We start from the raw sequence: 18,100 nt of genomic DNA, 5'->3' as shown, positions 1-18,100 counted from the left end.
CAAAGACCAAGTTGACCCTAACCTGAGGTTGCCAGATATAACACAAAATGGCAAGAAACCTTAATTATAAAGTGGCTCGGAACAAACATTTTTGACATTTTTAGCGCAATAAAACTGTTGTTTAACAGCATAAGAAATGACGAGGCCATCATCTTATTTTTCATGCTTACTGCTCATTTTATTACAAACTTAAAAAAGAAATCTGATACAATAAGAAACTGCAATAGTAATGCCTCATTCCAACAAAAGCGGCCATTACATTTCATTGGTGAAATACTTTGTTCAACATCTACAAGGTATACATCAGATACAAAATAGGAAAAAAATAAAAAATACACTCCGGGGAAAAAAAAAAGGACATCGCTATTTATACATCTTTCCCATTATACATTTAAATGTCACGTAGAAAATAAACTTTTGGAACCGTGAAATGTTCCAAAGTGCAAATGAAAACAATTTAAGCAAAAGGTCAGAATAGAAAAAAAATGTCCATCTCTTTTCAACCTTGATTGTAAGATGGCCTGCACATTCATAGTTTGGGGGGTGCATTTTAAAACGGCCTATTTTCAGCACGTAATGCAGTCCTTGGAATATGTGGACGTGTACCTTATTTGGAGTCCTTTTAAGCGCAATAAAATATTCAGTTTTTCTCGGTTGGGCTTGTGCAGGCCATCTTAACCCAGGCTGCCTAAGAGTAGAACATTCATTACCTTCATCTGTCCTATTAGAAGAGACCAAAATACCGCCACGCTATTCCGGGAGACGAGAGGTAGAAAAACCCATTGCGGGGTCTTTTCCATCATGGTCTTACATTGCACTTGACAAGGAGGGGTAGGGTGGGATTAGCATAAATACGGAGTTTGGGATATGGCTATATCATGAAGACAGAATGCTTCAATGAATAGAAGTAAAAAGGGAGCCATTTTTGGAAGTGGCTAAGTCTCAAATCACCGGCCAGAGAGTTAAAAACGTCACTTTAGTTTGCCTATGAAAGGATTTTTTAGGAGATTTTTTAGTAATTTGTAAACATTTATCTGGCCAAATGTCTTCTTCTACAAGCTACAATACACATTCAATACTGGACTCTGTACATAATTGAAATACTTGTATTTATTTATCTCAGTTTGCATATATTCAGGTTAATTTCTGCAAAAATAACTTCAGCATGTAAGAAACTAAACAAATAATCTGAACATGACTTTATATATACATCATAGTTAGCAAAAACAAAAATATAGAGAATAAGTTTTTTTTTTTTTAGTTTTTTTTTTTAAATTACAGAACAAAAAATATACGTCCCTTCACATTCTTTAAGAGGGCGAAAGGACGAGAGAGAAAGAAAAATAAACAGTTAAGGGTCCTCGGGTACAAAACACAATTACATATCTTGGTCTAGAAAAACATTGAATGGACACAAACAGACTTCATTTCCACAATTTCAATAAGTTTTGACTTTAAATGACAGTCGAATACAACAAAAAAAAACAACAACAGTGGATGCTAAATCCTGTCAGACAGGAAAACTAGAGCTGGACTTTAATAAAGTGCTGGTTATGACCTTTTTTTTGTCATACCAAAAGCCATTAAACTGGAGGGTTAGCTTAAAACAGCAAAGAAATCCCGCCATCAATAAAGAACAATCATCAATGTCCACTTGACAAGCAGAAGACGAGAAGTAACTTCACCTTTTTACCAGCACCCCCAGCAGAATAGCATTGGCCTTTCACTTCAATACCATTTAAGCTCGGCAACAACGTGTTCTGGGTTTTAAAAGAAAAAATGTCGGCCTCAAAGTCAATACGCTCACTGCCTTCTATTCTTTTCCACATCCTTAAAGTGGCGCCCAACCATTTATGAGAATCGCCGCCCATCCCCCCCCCCCCCAACCGCAGCCCATTCACCTTCACACGCCGATGACCGGAAACGAGCTGGCGTGCGTTTTAGCCGTGTGCCGATTATATAAAAAGTCGAGATGTATAAACGCGGGAGTTAGCACGTGAGCGTCGACTTGTTAAGATTGCCGAGCTTCTTTTTACCCGGCGGACGTTTTCTCGACCTTCCCCCCCTTGACAGATGAATTACATTCTTCTATTGGCTGGCTTGGCCTTCCCAAAAAAAAAGAAAAACAAGTGGTGAAAGTGTTTGTACGATAAATAAAAGGAACCAATGTTGGGCCACAAAAAGCTGGAACAAAGTGCAATACTTGATAGGTCCAAAAGTGTCTACTAGATTACTTGTCGAACACTGAATAACATCGGCAATGATTGATTTAAACAAGACGTGATGACAAAAGCAACTCATTTAAATGATTGCCACCAGGCTGAAATGGATTAGACATTGATTGCTGTCAATGGCAGCAAATGACTTAAAGCCTGAACTACCTACTTAATATACGCGCAGTGTATATGTGATTGTTTTAATGTAGTGTAAAATAGACGCATAGAACAAAAGAAAATGAGCTAATGGGAATTTTTATTCCGAGGTAATGCTTTAACTCGGATAATTACGCACTAAATTGAAGAAAAGTTGTCATTTCTACAGAGGCAAAATTTAAAGTGGTTTCTATTGATGACAAAGTTAATTCCAGAGTAAAGTTTTAACTCGGATAATACTGTCCTAAATTGAAATTTGAAGATAGCTCATTATTTGTATGGAGACAAAATTTAAAAAGGGGAAGGAATTTTTTTTCCTATTAATACCCAAATTCATTTCAGAGTTAAAGCTTTAATTTGGATAATTGGGCATTAAATTGAAAATGGAAGAAAAGTCAATGTTTCAACTGATGCCAAAATTTAAAGGGCAAGAAAATGAATAGTTTCTACTGATGCCAAAATTAATCAAAGAGTTAAATCTTTAACACCAACCAGATTAGAAGAAACCCAATCATTACTACTGTTGTCAAATTTAAACTTTAAGTTACACATTAAGTCATTTTTTAGTGGGTGGGGCATTTGTCACAAAATCTAAATCAATTACTACCACAGATGTCAAAGTTAAAACTTCCATCTACAAGTTTTAACTCTAACCACATCAATTTCCTTTAAGTTTTACGTTCTCATTAAAATTTCACACAAAAATGTAAATGACCGATGGCGACTAACCCATCTCACTGCCAACGGATTTGGACAACTATCTCTGTCAGTGGGATTTAATTAGTTTAAGAGGGTTTTATGGTCAAATTTCTTGGGTAAAGTTACGTGTTTGAATGGCTTGCATTACTTTTGGGACAGTTTTTTTGAGGGGGCTGGGAGATGAATCTATCCAGGCCAGTTGTTGAAAAAATGAAGGCTTAGTTGGCCAAAACTACAGGCTGGAAGGACTGGCTGGGATATTGCAGGTTGTAACTCCCTAAACCGTCCACAAATTGCGGTTTCTCCATGTAGGAGATCTCGCCATTAGCGCCCACAATTCCCAGACTCTGGGATGGCGGCGGGATAGCAAAAGGGTCAAAGGACGGCTGGAATCGGGCGGCGTGCGCTTGTGGAGGGTCGGCGTCGAAGTAACGGGGGCTCTGGGATCCTGGGTAGACAAACTCTTTGGCGTTGGGGGAGAGTTGGCTGGGAACTTGAGCCGTCAGCGAGTGCATGGACAGAGAAAGCGACTTGTGCTTCAGCATATCCGGAGCCAAAATGGCGGTGGGGGAGCGGGTGAGCATCCTCTGGACGGGTGGGACTCCCACCACAGCGCCCGTTGACCCGCCCGCGCCGCATTTCTTCATCTTGGTGGATCCGAACTTGGTGGCGGCGAAAGCGGCGGTGGTGAAGGTGATGGGTTGGGGGCGGGTAGAGGATGGTTGGGCGCCCGGGTAAGGCGGGGAAGGGGCGGACGTGTCGGAGGGGTGAGCGGCGGGCTCGGCCGGCGAGCCGGAGGGAGGGTAGTTGAAAAGAGGGGGCGTGGGGGATGGGGACAGCTGACTCCCGATGGGAACGAACACCTGAGCGTCCGGATTGAAGCAAAGGCTCTTGGCTTCTTCTGACTCGGCGTCTACTTTAACCTCTCTGGCGGACCCCTCGGCTCGCTCCCCGTCTCGGCCCGGGCCCGGAGGCGGGTCTTCCAGGTAAAGCACCTTCACCCCCCCCTTCTCTCCAATCTGATAGGACACCTCGTAAGGGTCGATCCACACGCTGAGTTCTGCAGGGACATTGGCACGCACTTCTTCCGTGTCCAAGCCGCTCCTTTTAGCGGCCAGTTCTACGACGGGGTCCCTAGGGGCTCCCAGGTGCAGGCAGCGGAACGCCGAGCCTCGGAGAGGAGCCTCGGGGTACCAGTGACCCTCGAAGCGAGACACCAAGATCCGCTCCAGTTCCTCCCCGAAGAGATCGGCTCGACGCCGAGGTAGCTTATTGTACAAATAGGACACGATGAAGTTGAGGGCGACCTTGACCTCCAGATGCATGACCGCGACGACTTGCGGCGGCGCTCCGCCGAGAGGAAGAGGCGAGCTTGGCTTGAATTTGAGCCGATGCAGAGCGGAATGTCCCTGGCTAGCTTTTGCTTTACGGTACGCCGTGGGATTTTAGAGGCGGCATACTGAAAAGGCACCTTGAAATGGAGGGACGGCAGGGTTGCTTGTCCGTGTCTTGGCTCAATTCTGTGAAAATGGTAGAAAATGTAGAATAGAGCGATTACAAAATGTACATAGACACCAAATGTGTTTCAGGCCTATTGGCCGTCCATGTTGTCCAATGTATTAAGACATTTGTTTTTATTTGCACTAGGTGTTAAACACAAGGCCCGGGGGCCAAATCCGGCCCTGTACTTCATCTCGTTTGCCGTGCAAAAGTAAATGAAATGGCTTTATCTTTCTTGCTAAATCAAAACTGCTTCAATTTCTCTGATCCTTGAAGGATTAAATATTTACTCTTTAAAAAGATTAAATAAATGAAAAAAATACTAGTTTTGTTCAATTAAAATGATAAAAATGTTTTGTCACATTTTCTATGACTGAAGAAAATCTCATTTCATTTTCTGAACCGCTAAATCCTCACTAGATTTGCGGGGGGTGCTGGAGCCAATCCCAGTTGACTTCGGGAGAGAGGCGGGGGACACCCTAAAATCGGTAGCCAGCCAATCACAGGCCACCAGGAGACAAACAACCAATCACGCTCACTCAGTGTTCAATCAGGCAAGCATGCATGTTTTTAGAACGTTGAAGGAAACCGGAGTACCCGGACAAAACCCACACAGGCCCGAGAAGAACATGCAAACTTCACACAGGTGGACCGACCTGGATTTGAACCCAGGTCCACCACAGTGAGGCCAACACGCTAACCAATCAACCAGCCAACAAAATAGAAAAAAAGATGAATTAAAAACAAAAAAACCTGAATATTTACCATTCCTTTTTAAATCTGATATCAAAAGATAAAAACACAAAAATAAATATTAACTCCTTGTCCTCTTTTGTAAAAAAAATACTATACAGATAAGAAAACTATACATATAAACAAAGAATGTGTCCTAATATGAGTTCCAAAACAGAGGTTTAGACCATTTGTAACCTAAATGTTTTTCAAATGATTCATCCACTATCAAAATACTTGTCAATTGTATTATCAATTATTTTATTCATCAAATATTTAAAGGGTTCACATGCTTTCCTCTCAGAGAAATTCACATCCAATTCAATTTCAATTTGTTTATACATTGTTGGTATCATAACATGCCTTCAAATTTCACCTCTCTAATGTACTGCTTACACATTTTAATGATGATTTACAGTAAATTGCTTCTTAATACACATTAATTAATGTCTAAAGAAGACGGTTAAGTGGTTATTTTGACATTCAAGGTTACAGAAGCAAAACATGTCAGTCAAATTCAACATGTATGAAGAGGAATTTGCCATTTCATATTTAGCTTTTATAACAGCACAGGATGTACTGATGAATGTGACAGATGTGATGTGGGCCGCATAAATCCTTCATAATCTGAATCTGATCCCATCAAGCTCCTCCTTCTTAAAGCTCGAGTTCATTCAGCCCCGGCACTAAATCAACATCAGATTAAAAATGAAAAACCAACATCACAAGATTGGCATCCAAGACCAATGTGTAAAATGGCAGATGGCCGATTTGCAGAACGCCAATTCCCAGCATGCATTGCACACAATCCTCTCCCCTCCGCTCCCATCCACAAAAACAATCCCCCACCCACCAACTTCCCCGAGCCAGATGGGAATCCTTCATCTTTCAAAGACGAATCTGATTAAAAGAAGATTGTGCTTTGGTAAAGGATAAAGCCGCACATTTGCTACATTGGAATACTTTGACGACAGCATACTACATTTAGACTTCCACGTGCAAATAAGGTGACATTGAGAGGATAAAGGTGGGGATTTGTTGGCGGATTTGGGGACTTTAAATGACTTTACCATTACCTCAAATAAAAATCAAATGCACATTAAAAAGTGCAGTCACAGCAATGACTAATATTTGACAAAAACATTGATGCATTGATTATTCAATGGACTAAATGCAAAAAAAAATAATCAGCAATTCTTGTCCTTTTAATATGAAAAAAATACAGTAACACTGCTGTTGTTATTGCTTTTTCTTTTTTACAGCTTGAATGCTGCAGGCCGAGCATCAAATCAGGATGCACAGTCACATTGTTTACATGGTTCAAATGCTTTCCACTGAGCTGTAAAATCTCAGTTTATATGACTATTCAGTGTATATAATCCAATGTGATTTCAACCACGACAAAGCGGCCATTTAAATGGAAATTATTACAATCAACACAATCCCATCAGATCAATAAAATACATTTTCCTCCCCAAAAACATCAATACCGAGTATGGACTGATGAGGTTTAACTGCATGCCACTGACGGCATCAGACGTCCAATCTGATTGGCCAGTTGCCCCAGTCAAAATGGGTTGGACGTCCAGCGTCGTCAATCGCCCTGAAAAAGCCTGTCCTCCCATTTTGAAGCAATTGCACAAACATGTTTATTGTTTGGAGTGTATTTTGTAGTTTTCTAGGGAATTTAACTGCACTGCATCATAAGGAGGGTCGTGTTTCATATTTTTAATCATGTGTTAAAAACCAAAACAGAAGCACCGCTCAGCATAATGCAGTGCAGATCCTCACAAACACAAAATCCAAGCACGATTATTAAAGACAATTTCAAATGTATTCCTTATTAACATAGCCCAACAAACATTATAGTGATTATATTTGCAGGTGAAATACATAATTCACAATAATAATAATAAAAACGATCTGTAATGCTGAAATAGTATAATAATTTGGGCTGATTCGACTCACCTTCCCCTGTTTGGCGTCGACCTTTAATGTGATTGCGGGGAATCGTTCCTAATTTTTAAAGCTTTGCATCCATGAAGAGAACGTGAGATGTCGAAATGTTTCACCTTGGCATTTTAATTCTTTTAAATCGCTTGTCCGGTTTCCAGCTGACAGTTGGTGGTGCGTTCAGAGGAAAACTTTACGGTAGGACAACCCGACGTATTTATACACAGTGACTCGCCCACACCCACGTGACACCTGGAACTATTTTCTCTCCATTTTAATGTTTTTTCCTGTTAACACAGAAAAAATATTCTTAAATTGTTATGTTTTTTAAAAATCCACATCAATACCGATTATAACTCATAAATGGAAAAAATAAGGGCCTGTTAACAAGGAAGTAAAACAAACAATTTCATGTTTTCATAACACGCAACAATATTTTGCAAACATATCAGTGATAAATAAATATTACTGTTTTCTTAAACAACAGTTTTAAAAGCGAACCCTTGACTATATCGCGGAGGGATATTTGTAGTTTTATGGCGTTGACAGCTGGCTAAAAATACAAGTGGTGATGGCAACAGAGTGCCCATTGGCTGAGAAGGAGGCGGGTCCATCAATTATTGGGCTCTGTTGTCCTATCAGAACAGCGAAGGAGACATGCCTTTTAAACCAAGGCTTGTGGGGAATGGTGTTCTTAGAAATAGATAATGACGTGATCATTAGGACTTTTCTCTTTTGACATTTCGCAGTATACTACTTTGAACATTTCCCTTTTTTCTTTATATTGAATGGGATTAGTTCAATGTATATGCCATGTTTTGTCAGATGTATTGTATTCAATCAAAAAAACTCATGCACAAAACAGTTCTGTCTGATGTTTTACAATGTTTAATTTGCTGAAATTCGTTATTTTTTTATGAAACTGATTAGTAGAAGGTCAAGTTTTACAAAGATATTTCATACCATTAGACATGAATGCAAAAGAACCTTTAAAACTCTTTCAAAACAGTTTAGTATTTACATGACGGGTCCGATTATTCGTGACGTCATTTTGCGCGACGGTCCCTCTTCTGAAACAAAATGGCGTCCTACAGTTTCACCGTTACTCGGTTGCGGGTAAGAAAACGTCACATTGTTTTACCAGATATTTGAAGCATTTTTTTTAATTCAAAATATCTAAAAAAAAAGAAATGTGATATCTGAGAGTGTGGTCCACTATTGATTGATATCAGAGCGGAAAAGATCTGTGTGTAATGAATCGTTGTTCGCCAGGTCGCAACGTCCCTGTGACGCAAAAAACGGTGTTTATCTGCGTCTCGTGTAATATAAACAAATACAAATTTACAATATGCTATCAAATCTGATATACAAAAAATATAAATTCACTTGTAATCTGGCTTCACACTTGCAAGGTGACACCAAGGTTAACCGAGCATGTAAAAATAACACTTAGGCAGCTTTTTGGTAAGGGTGACGCATTGACATAAGGAGGCATGACTTGCATCACGTATTGTCAATTAAGCCATTTTTTCATATAAAGTAAAACTAAACTGTGTCTAATTGCCCTTTTGTAAGGTATATGTAGTAAAAATATTCATAAAACAATCCATTTGTTTAATCCATTTATTGTCTTCACAAAGTGTCTTCAATATAAAATTCAATTATAAATCAGAAATGCAATTAATGAGGATAATTAAATACAAACAAGCATTTATACATTATTTATAATTATGAGGAATCAAGGCAAAGATTGATTAGATTACTGCTTTATTTCTTTTTAAATTAAATTCCTGTTCACATTTTACTGTTATAGCCTTAATTTCAAACAGCAATAATCGGTAAAATATTTTATTATGGAATGTAATTCTGTATGTCAGTTTTATCAGTGTGTTCAGATTTGGTGGCTAAAATTAAGAACTTTAAACATGTTTATAGGGCGTCTCTTGATTTGATTGTAACTTGTCCATCCACTCTAGCTCACTTTTTTATTTGATTTATTATATACAGTATCAGCAATGTGTGATGACTGTGGGATAAAGGCTTTGTTGTTTCCTGTAGTCTGACTTTGTTTTTTTGTTTTTTCCTATCTCAGCAGGCCCTTGGAACTGGCGCAAGGCGAGTTCATGTCTCGGCTGCCCTCAGTGCCCAGGCCAAAGTGGCAATGAGCCGCTTTGAGCCTGGTTCCAGCATTAACTATGAGCAGTTGCACCAGAAAATTAACATTGTGCGTAAAAGGTCAGTTCCGTAGTGGCCAAATATACATTTTACTACAAGGCAGTAGTATTAACATTCCCATTCCCTCTACCAGACTTAACAGACCTCTCACTCTGTCTGAGAAGATTGTGTACGGTCACCTGGATGATCCGGCAGGCCAAGAAATCGAGCGCGGTCGCACTTACCTGCGCCTGCGACCGGACCGTGTGGCTATGCAGGATGCTACTGCTCAAATGGCCATGCTTCAGTTCATCAGCAGTGGTCTGCCTAAAGTGGCAGTACCGTCCACAATCCACTGTGATCATCTGATTGAGGCTCAGATCGGAGGGGCTCAGGACCTGCAAAGGGCTAAGGTGATAACAATTGCACAAAGGAGAATTCACATTTTAAGCAGCTTTTAATATTTTTGTCTGTAACGTAACTAGTCCCCACTGTGTATGTGTATTAACCAGCATGAACTATGATTTTTTTTTTCAAACCCTACAGGCACTACACACTAATTAATTGGGTGACATTGACTAGTGCTAGAAAGCCAGCTCATTTTGAATTGATTGGCTGTCTAGCACCTTTTATGCAATGCAATGAGTTCATCTATGTGAGAAAGACATGCTTACTTAGCTACTATGTACTACTACTACTAATACTATTGCTACTACTGCTTCGACTTTGGCTACTATGTACTACTACTGCTTCTACTATGGCTACTATGTACTACTACTACTATTGCTATTATGTACTACTATGTACTACTATGACTATTGCTACTATTGCTATTATGTACTACTACTACTATTGCTATTATGTACTACTATGTACTACTATGACTATTGCTACTATTGCTATTATGTACTACTACTAATATTGCTACTATTGCTACTACTATGTACTATTACCACTACTACTACTACCGCCATTACTACTACTACCGCCATTACTACTACTATGTACTATTACCACTACTACTACTGCTATTACTACTACTACTACTACTACTACTACTACTACTACTGCTATTACTACTACTACTATTACTACTACTGCTATTACTACTACTAATATGATATTGCTATTACTACTACTACTACTGCTGCTATTACTACTACTGCTATTACTACTACGACTACTACTACTACTGCTATTACTACTACTACTACTACTGCTATTACTACTACTACTACTACTACTGCTGCTATTACTACTACTACTACTACTACTGCTATTACTACTACTACTACTGCTATTACTACTACTACTACTGCTGTTACTACTACTACAGCTAAAGCTTTGTACTTTGTGCTTTTGCTTTGCTGTTCTGTCTAATCACCCTCTTGCTACTGCCACACTGAAATTTCCCAAATACGGGATGGATAAAGTTATCCTTTATACTGTATCCATTATACCTAAGGGCAATTTAGAGTGTCCAATAAGCCTACCATGCATATATTTGAAATGTGGGAGGAAACCGGAGTACCCGGAGGATACCCACTTAGGCATGCAAACATGAAAACTCCACACAGATGGACATGACTTGGCCCCAATTAATCCCCTACAATCAAATTCACAGGAAATGAATGAGGAAGTATATAATTTCCTTGCAAGTGCTGGTGCCAAATACGGAGTTGGCTTCTGGAAACCTGGATCAGGGATCATCCATCAGGTACAAAACACAGAAGAAACCATTTCCTATTGATGTCAATGGTTATATGTACCAGAGATTTCCCTGGCTCAGATGTGATGACGAATTCGGAAATATCCCCTGGTTTGCGCAGATCATTTTGGAGAATTACGCGTACCCTGGGGTGATGCTGATTGGTACAGACTCCCATACTCCAAATGGTGGTGGTCTTGGTAGCATCTGTATTGGAGTTGGTGGAGCTGATGCTGTGGATGTCATGGCTGGAATACCTTGGGAACTCAAATGCCCCAAGGCAAGTCATGAGTTTTGAGTATATACATCTGTACTTATGTGTATTCTTAAACAGTATTTTCTTGTTCTTTCAGGTGATTGGTGTAAAGCTGACAGGCTCGCTTTCTGGTTGGACGTCTCCAAAGGATGTTATTCTGAAGGTGGCTGGAATATTAACTGTAAAAGGGGGCACAGGTGCCATTGTAGAGTATCATGGACCTGGAGTTGACTCAATTTCTTGTACAGGTATTGAGGCTGTATGGAATTGAATTGTCCTTTTTTAAAAATATTATTTTTTTTAATTTCTTTGGTCTCTTTACCTATTTAGGAATGGCCACCATCTGCAACATGGGTGCCGAGATCGGAGCTACTACATCTGTTTTCCCCTACAACCATCGCATGAAGACTTATCTTGAAAAAACGGGGCGCGCAGGTGATCCATTTAATCAGTATCTGTTAATACATACATATTCACAATATATGACTCCCTCTCATCCTTTCCCACTCCTATAGAGATTGCTTCCCTAGCTGAAGAATTCAAAGATGACTTGGTTCCAGATAAAGATTGTGAATATGACCAGGACATCGAGATTAATCTTAGTGAGGTGAATATTTGTTTCAAATTGTTTACTATACTTGAAACGGTGAAAGCAATGTTGTTTCATAGAAACGCTTTGATCATTTTTAAATCCTCCAATTTAATGGCGGTTTCTCGTTGTTTGTTAAAATTAGATGATTTTTCCATTGGCCTTTCAGTTGTATTCTCTCACATGTTCCGCCTCGCTGTCAATTCTGTATTGTTAGTCAGAAATTCTGGGCCTTTGTTGAGTTGCAAACATGCCCACGTTGTCTGTCTTTATTCATTGTTTCACCCTCCTAACAGTTGAAGCCACACATCAACGGGCCTTTCACCCCCGACTTAGCCCACCCTGTGTCTGACATTGGTGACATTGCTCAGAAGAGTGGCTGGCCCCTGGAGGTTAAAGTTGGTAAGTCTTTTTTTTTTGAATTGTGTTGCTTTGTCTAGTGAAATAAGATATTTCTTTTTCTTGCCACCAACTGTGTTATTGACCACCGATTACATTTCTGCTGATTCAGGATGTTAAGGGTTCTCCTTTTTCAGCTCTCTCTGCAGTTAAATTGTTTAGTCAAATTATTGGCGATGCATAACAGTATCTGCACCACTAGAATCATGATGATAAGAGTATTCGAAAGTAGAAAATGCGTTTTCTGGATGGAATGCGTGGGGATGCTTTGCTCTTGGCATTTTTAATGGGAGTCAATTAAATAGTTTTGAGTCATTCAGGGGTTACCTGATAATTTCACATCGGTTTTGTCAGGTCCGATTTAAAAAAAAAAATCAAATGGGGTGAATGGAAACAATTGAGATTGTTGAATATTCCTTTGGAAATGAATTGGCCCTATGTGGATTTTTATGGGGATTTTTCCTGGGATTACATTTTGGTGGAATTGTACATTTTGGAGAAAAACGAATGTTCAGTTTAAAAAAAATAATAATAATATTTATTTTAGCCAAGGGGGTAGGATTTTTTTTTGCGTGAATTATGTAAGTCAGACAAAAACTGTAGCAAAAGTAGCATTTATTTATTTGTATTCTATTTATTTATGTCTAAAATGTATTTTTCCGTATTCTCATCCTCTTTCTACTGTGACAATGACATTTCCCAAATACAGGATTAATAACGTTATCTAATCTAATTATGAATACCTCTGCCTAAATCGGGATCAAAGTATATGTATTGAGCCTTATGGTCTTCTAAGATGAAACATGATCATTTTCTAGGTCTGATTGGTAGCTGCACAAACTCCAGCTATGAGGACATGGGCAGAGCTGCTTCTCTCGCTAAGCAGGCCTTGGATAAAGGCATGAAGTGCAAGGCCCAGTTCACTGTCACCCCTGGTTCAGAACAAATTCGTGCCACCATTGAGAGGGACGGATATGTGAGTCAACTCAGAACCGCGTAAAACATACAGTGCAGTATATATTTCATTTATAAATGGGTGTACTTAAGTGTATTGACACCGAGTGAGTTTGTGAGTGTATGTGCGTGCATTGACGAAATGGGAAAAGAATGCCTTTAGGTTAATATTGCAATGTCTCATCTAGGCCAAGATCCTGAGTGACGTTGGAGGGGTTGTACTAGCCAATGCATGTGGACCTTGCATTGGACAGTGGGACAGGTATGAACTAGAAAGTCATTTAGCACGGCAATGTGCTTGTAACATAAGATAAACAAATTTAAATGAACTTGGATTACGATGCAGACACACTCAAAAATACATTTCATCTAACTTTACACTAAACTTCATTCTAATTTAGTTTTAAATTTTGATAACTTGGGTTGGTTCTATTTACCCCGCCTCCACCATGACTTTCAAATGCAACCTATCTAGGGTTGTTTGCTTTTGTATTCCCTTCAAAATATTCTGAAAATGATGCACACAAATGTCTTCACAATAGGATAACGTATGACCACTTGCCAACAAGAAGTAATATATGCGCCATTCGTACTGACTAACGGGGGGAAGAAACACTGAAAAAAATGCAAGCTCCGCCCAGTGCTCATAGAGACATTACACAAGAGAGTTGCGACCATAAAGGCAGTCCCATGATGTTCTTATGAGCAGCCTCTCGCGTCCACTGTCTGCTCATATATCAAAACTTGTCTCGTATCAAGATATAGATTTGCCTGAAATTTTACTCGCATCTCAAATTGCTCGTATGTAGGGTCACTCGTATGTTGAGGTACCACTGTACTTTGCTTTCTAAAGCATGACCCCAAATATACAGTTAAAGAAGTTGTGAATGATAAATACAAAGTGCTTCATTGTAACATGCTTTGTGCATTTACTATCAACAGGAAGGATGTGAAAAAAGGAGAGAAGAACACAATTGTCACATCTTTTAACAGGAATTTTACCGCTCGAAATGACGCTAACCCTGCCACTCATGCTTTTGTCACCTCTCCTGAGGTAAGCATTCTTGTTGCCTAAATGTTATAACCAATAATCTGTAGTGATATAATTTCCTTGTTTGTAATGGGGGAAAACAGTTACTGTGATTTATCCATCCATCTTCCATACCCTCACAAGGGTTGCTAGAGCTTATCCTAGCCAACCAGTGTGATTTAGTGTTATTTACATATTTCTTATGGAACCGATCATAGATTGTCACTGCCTTGGCTCTTGCTGGTACCCTCAACTTTAATCCGGAGACGGATTACTTGACTGCTCCTAATGGAGAGAAATTTAAACTGGAAGCCCCCACTGGTGATGAGCTCCCTTCAAGAGACTTTGACCCCGGTCAAGACACCTACCAGCACCCGCCTGCTGAGGGAAGCTCAGTTCAGGTTAGCTCTGTCAATTTTTATACCTTTTTTAATACCATCAATACAGAAGCCTCACCATGCAGTCACTATGCAATACTAATGAACTTACTTGTATATCGGGGCACTTGTATGTCGAGGTACCACTATAGATGTTTACGTGAAACCCAGACTTAAACCCAGTCAAGACTCCTTTGAAGGTCTCATATTTGATGTCTTTTAGGTGGACGTAAACCCCTCCAGCAACCGTCTTCAGCTCCTAGAGCCCTTTGACAAGTGGCATGGAAACGATCTGGATGAAATGAAGGTCCTCATAAAGGTAGGAGGAAATATATAATATGTTTATTTCTTTAAAACAATTTATATTTTGGCCCATGTAGAGTAGACAAATAAAATGGCCTACAAGTAGAGAGGAAAGGAGTACTTTCAGGAATGCAAAGGATACTTATAAGATATTGCAAAAATGATAAATCCTAGCTTCTTATACACTTTTTTCACTTTAATCTTCCAGGTGAAGGGAAAGTGCACCACTGATCACATCAGTGCCGCTGGGCCCTGGCTGAAATTCCGTGGTCACCTTGACAACATCTCTAACAACATGCTGATCGGTGCCGTTAACATAGAAAACGATGGAGTCAACAAATTGAAGAACCTTCTTACCGGAGAGTATGATGGCGTGCCGGATGTGGCTCGCCACTATAAGGTAAACCTAAAGTTCTAACATATAATAGTGTTGATTGAAATGCAGTAAAACCATAGTTTTTCCCAATATACAGTGGCACCTGTACTTATGAATGTTTGAACCTGCACATTTTCAGGTTACAATATGCTCTGATATGTAAATCATCCAAGATACAATAAACTGTCAAAGTTACAAAACATCAACAAGTGGTATTAGCATTTAAATATAACAAAAAAATGCTGCAGGGCATGCCAATTGCATGTTTGAACTGAGGTGGTTTTTTCTCAGTTTTTGCACACATTTCATACAATATTGGTATACTTTTATCATTTTTTTTAAAGGTTTTTCAAACTTGGCATGTGTAAAGAAGTATTTTAATCCCAAACTTAGGCAAGTGGAATCAACTGGGTGGTGGTTGGGGATGAAAACTACGGTGAAGGCTCCAGCAGAGAGCATGCTGCCCTCGAGCCTCGACACTTGGGGGGACGTGCTATCATTGTGAAAAGCTTCGCTAGAATCCACGGTAAGTTTACGAGGGGAAAGAGGAGAGTTTTTTAAGCAAAGAGTAGCCATACATTTTCTACATAAAGAACATTATTAATTTTAAGGTATGTTTCTGATTCTCTTGTCTAATGATGTATATTTCTGTTTGCATTTTTACAGAAACTAACCTGAAGAAGCAGGGCCTGCTCCCATTAACCTTTGCCAATGCTAGTGACTACGACAAAATTCGCCCTGATGACCACATTTCAATCACAGGGCTGAAATCCTTTGCCCCCGGCAATGTAAGTACCACCCCTCAGTCACTAATCAGCTGTGAAGATTGGGTAACAGGGTAACTGGCACCCCTTCCAATCAAAATGTATTGGCTGTCTAGTGCCGTCAATATGTTCAAAATTAAAATGAACAATTCCACAAACCAGATTTTTTTTGGTCCAATTGCAACCATCTAAAAATAAAGTGATCAGGCATGATTCAGTGTTGAGATCGGGGACATCCTTATATTCAAAATACCGTAAACTCTTATGGAGAAGCACTACCAATTTTGTCATACGCAGTTCTATATCTGATTATTATTATTATCGACACTCATTATGATCGAATAATCATCTGTCCTTCCTCTAGCCACTGACAGCGGTGATCAAACATAGCGACGGCAGTCAGGAGTCCATCTCCCTGAACCACACCTTCAACGAGACTCAGATTGAGTGGTTCAAAGCCGGCTCTGCCCTCAACAGGATGAAGGAGCTTCAGTAATTGGTTCATTTTGGCCAAAAGGGCCAATTGGGAATGGGTGAAAGGCATGAAATGTAAGCATAGTGGAAGAAAAGACCTTGTGAACTCTACTGATAATGCTCAGTAGAGGCAAACTTTGAATCCTTTATGGTAAAAAGCACATGCACATGCACAAGGTCGCTGAATAGGTGAAAAGCGCACACAGTAAATTGCACGATGCAGAGTCGAACTAAATAAGTATAGGAAACTATGTGTGAGTAGCTAAGCTAAATCATTATGCTTTAAAAGAAATTCACACAGTTTGCTTATGGCTTTAGTGCACGTGACCCTGCAGCAGTGTATTTTTGTGATTTTTTTTTAACATAAAAAATTATTACCACTATGGAATTAGACTTAACAAGTTGCAGTAGGACTCTGACTTAAGGTTAAGTTTAATATCCTACAAATTACAATACAATCAAAGTCCACATTCATTAGTCCACACTCCTTCCAGTTGTAGTTAATTTTGTACTCTAAAATATACATGCTGCTATTGTTGGCATTAACTTGCCTTTTTGTGTATTTCAGCATTTATCAAATCTGCAATGAGGACATATTTTGTCAGCTAAATAACCAATGACACTACGCTAATCACCTTGCATTTTCTGAACATTGCGTAACACACAATCCATTCTTAGGGTGTCCAAATGTTAGTACACAATGTATACACTTGCACTTTGTTTCTGGTTGATTTGTTTTTGACTGTTTATCCTTAGCAGGCATCTAATTGCCAACAGTACGATGTCGATGTTGCAGTTGCTTATTTTCGATCTGATAAATCATAAAACTATTACATTTTCATATACTATTCACCAAGAAAGTAATGATTTGAGTTATCCCATGATGTGTTGTAGACTTTATTTCTGTTTGTCTTGTTCTTTGTAAAGCAGAATTAATAGCTTTTCTTTTAATAAATGTTAATATGCATAAGTTACAGTCTGCTACCAGTCAAAATGAAAAAATGATTATTATTGCAGTTGCATTATTAGAGTTGCATAGATTTCTAATAATATAATTTATAATAATAATATAAATTTGATTTTGTCAATGACTAAAAGGTAGCTGTGGGAAATTATTTAAAATTGATTAATCAAATCAAGATATAGATGAAGTTGTACTTGTCTATGAGTGATGTTAACATTCATTTTGGCAAAAAGAAGCAAATGAAGACAAATATGAATCATGAGCGTTACTGCCTAACTTTATATTAAAACAAAACAGCTTTTGTTGTCCATGAATTTTGTGTCGTTTTATAGTGTGAAATGTTTTCAATGTTTCAAGACGCTGAATTAAAATGATCAAAATCAATTTGTTGCATTGCTTTTGTTAAAACAGGGGTGTGGTTGCATCATCCCTTAAGACAAATAACAAACGAACACATGAATTCTAATCAATAAATAATAATAAATCACTTTCTCAC

General features: G+C 39.0%; 2 protein-coding genes across 2 annotated transcripts; one reads left to right on the top strand and one right to left on the bottom strand.

Annotated features, from left to right (window-relative positions):
- Positions 1-1,092: 1,092 nt before the first annotated feature.
- tob2 (transducer of ERBB2, 2) lies at positions 1,093-7,458 on the bottom strand. The gene is made up of 2 exons (XM_077734730.1): positions 7,272-7,458; positions 1,093-4,591 (listed from the first exon to the last, which is right to left on the bottom strand). The coding sequence occupies exon 2, from the start codon at positions 4,394-4,396 to the stop codon at positions 3,290-3,292; it is 1,107 nt and encodes a 368-aa protein (XP_077590856.1). The 5' UTR covers positions 4,397-4,591; positions 7,272-7,458; the 3' UTR covers positions 1,093-3,289.
- Positions 7,459-8,204: 746 nt separating this feature from the next.
- On the top strand, positions 8,205-17,988 carry LOC144208849 (aconitate hydratase, mitochondrial-like). Its single transcript, XM_077734886.1, has 18 exons — positions 8,205-8,372; positions 9,349-9,491; positions 9,565-9,823; positions 11,035-11,127; positions 11,240-11,398; positions 11,472-11,622; positions 11,705-11,809; positions 11,890-11,981; positions 12,260-12,365; positions 13,181-13,338; positions 13,505-13,578; positions 14,259-14,370; positions 14,565-14,747; positions 14,947-15,042; positions 15,235-15,426; positions 15,796-15,928; positions 16,069-16,190; positions 16,531-17,988. The coding sequence occupies exons 1-18, from the start codon at positions 8,337-8,339 to the stop codon at positions 16,660-16,662; spliced, it is 2,346 nt and encodes a 781-aa protein (XP_077591012.1). The 5' UTR covers positions 8,205-8,336; the 3' UTR covers positions 16,663-17,988.
- Positions 17,989-18,100: the final 112 nt, after the last annotated feature.

Source organism: Stigmatopora nigra, chromosome 15 (assembly GCF_051989575.1).
Source record: "Stigmatopora nigra isolate UIUO_SnigA chromosome 15, RoL_Snig_1.1, whole genome shotgun sequence".
Taxonomy (NCBI): domain Eukaryota; kingdom Metazoa; phylum Chordata; class Actinopteri; order Syngnathiformes; family Syngnathidae; genus Stigmatopora; species Stigmatopora nigra.
The sequence above is the reverse complement of the archived record's forward strand: the minus strand, read 5'-3'. Positions and strand labels throughout refer to the sequence as shown.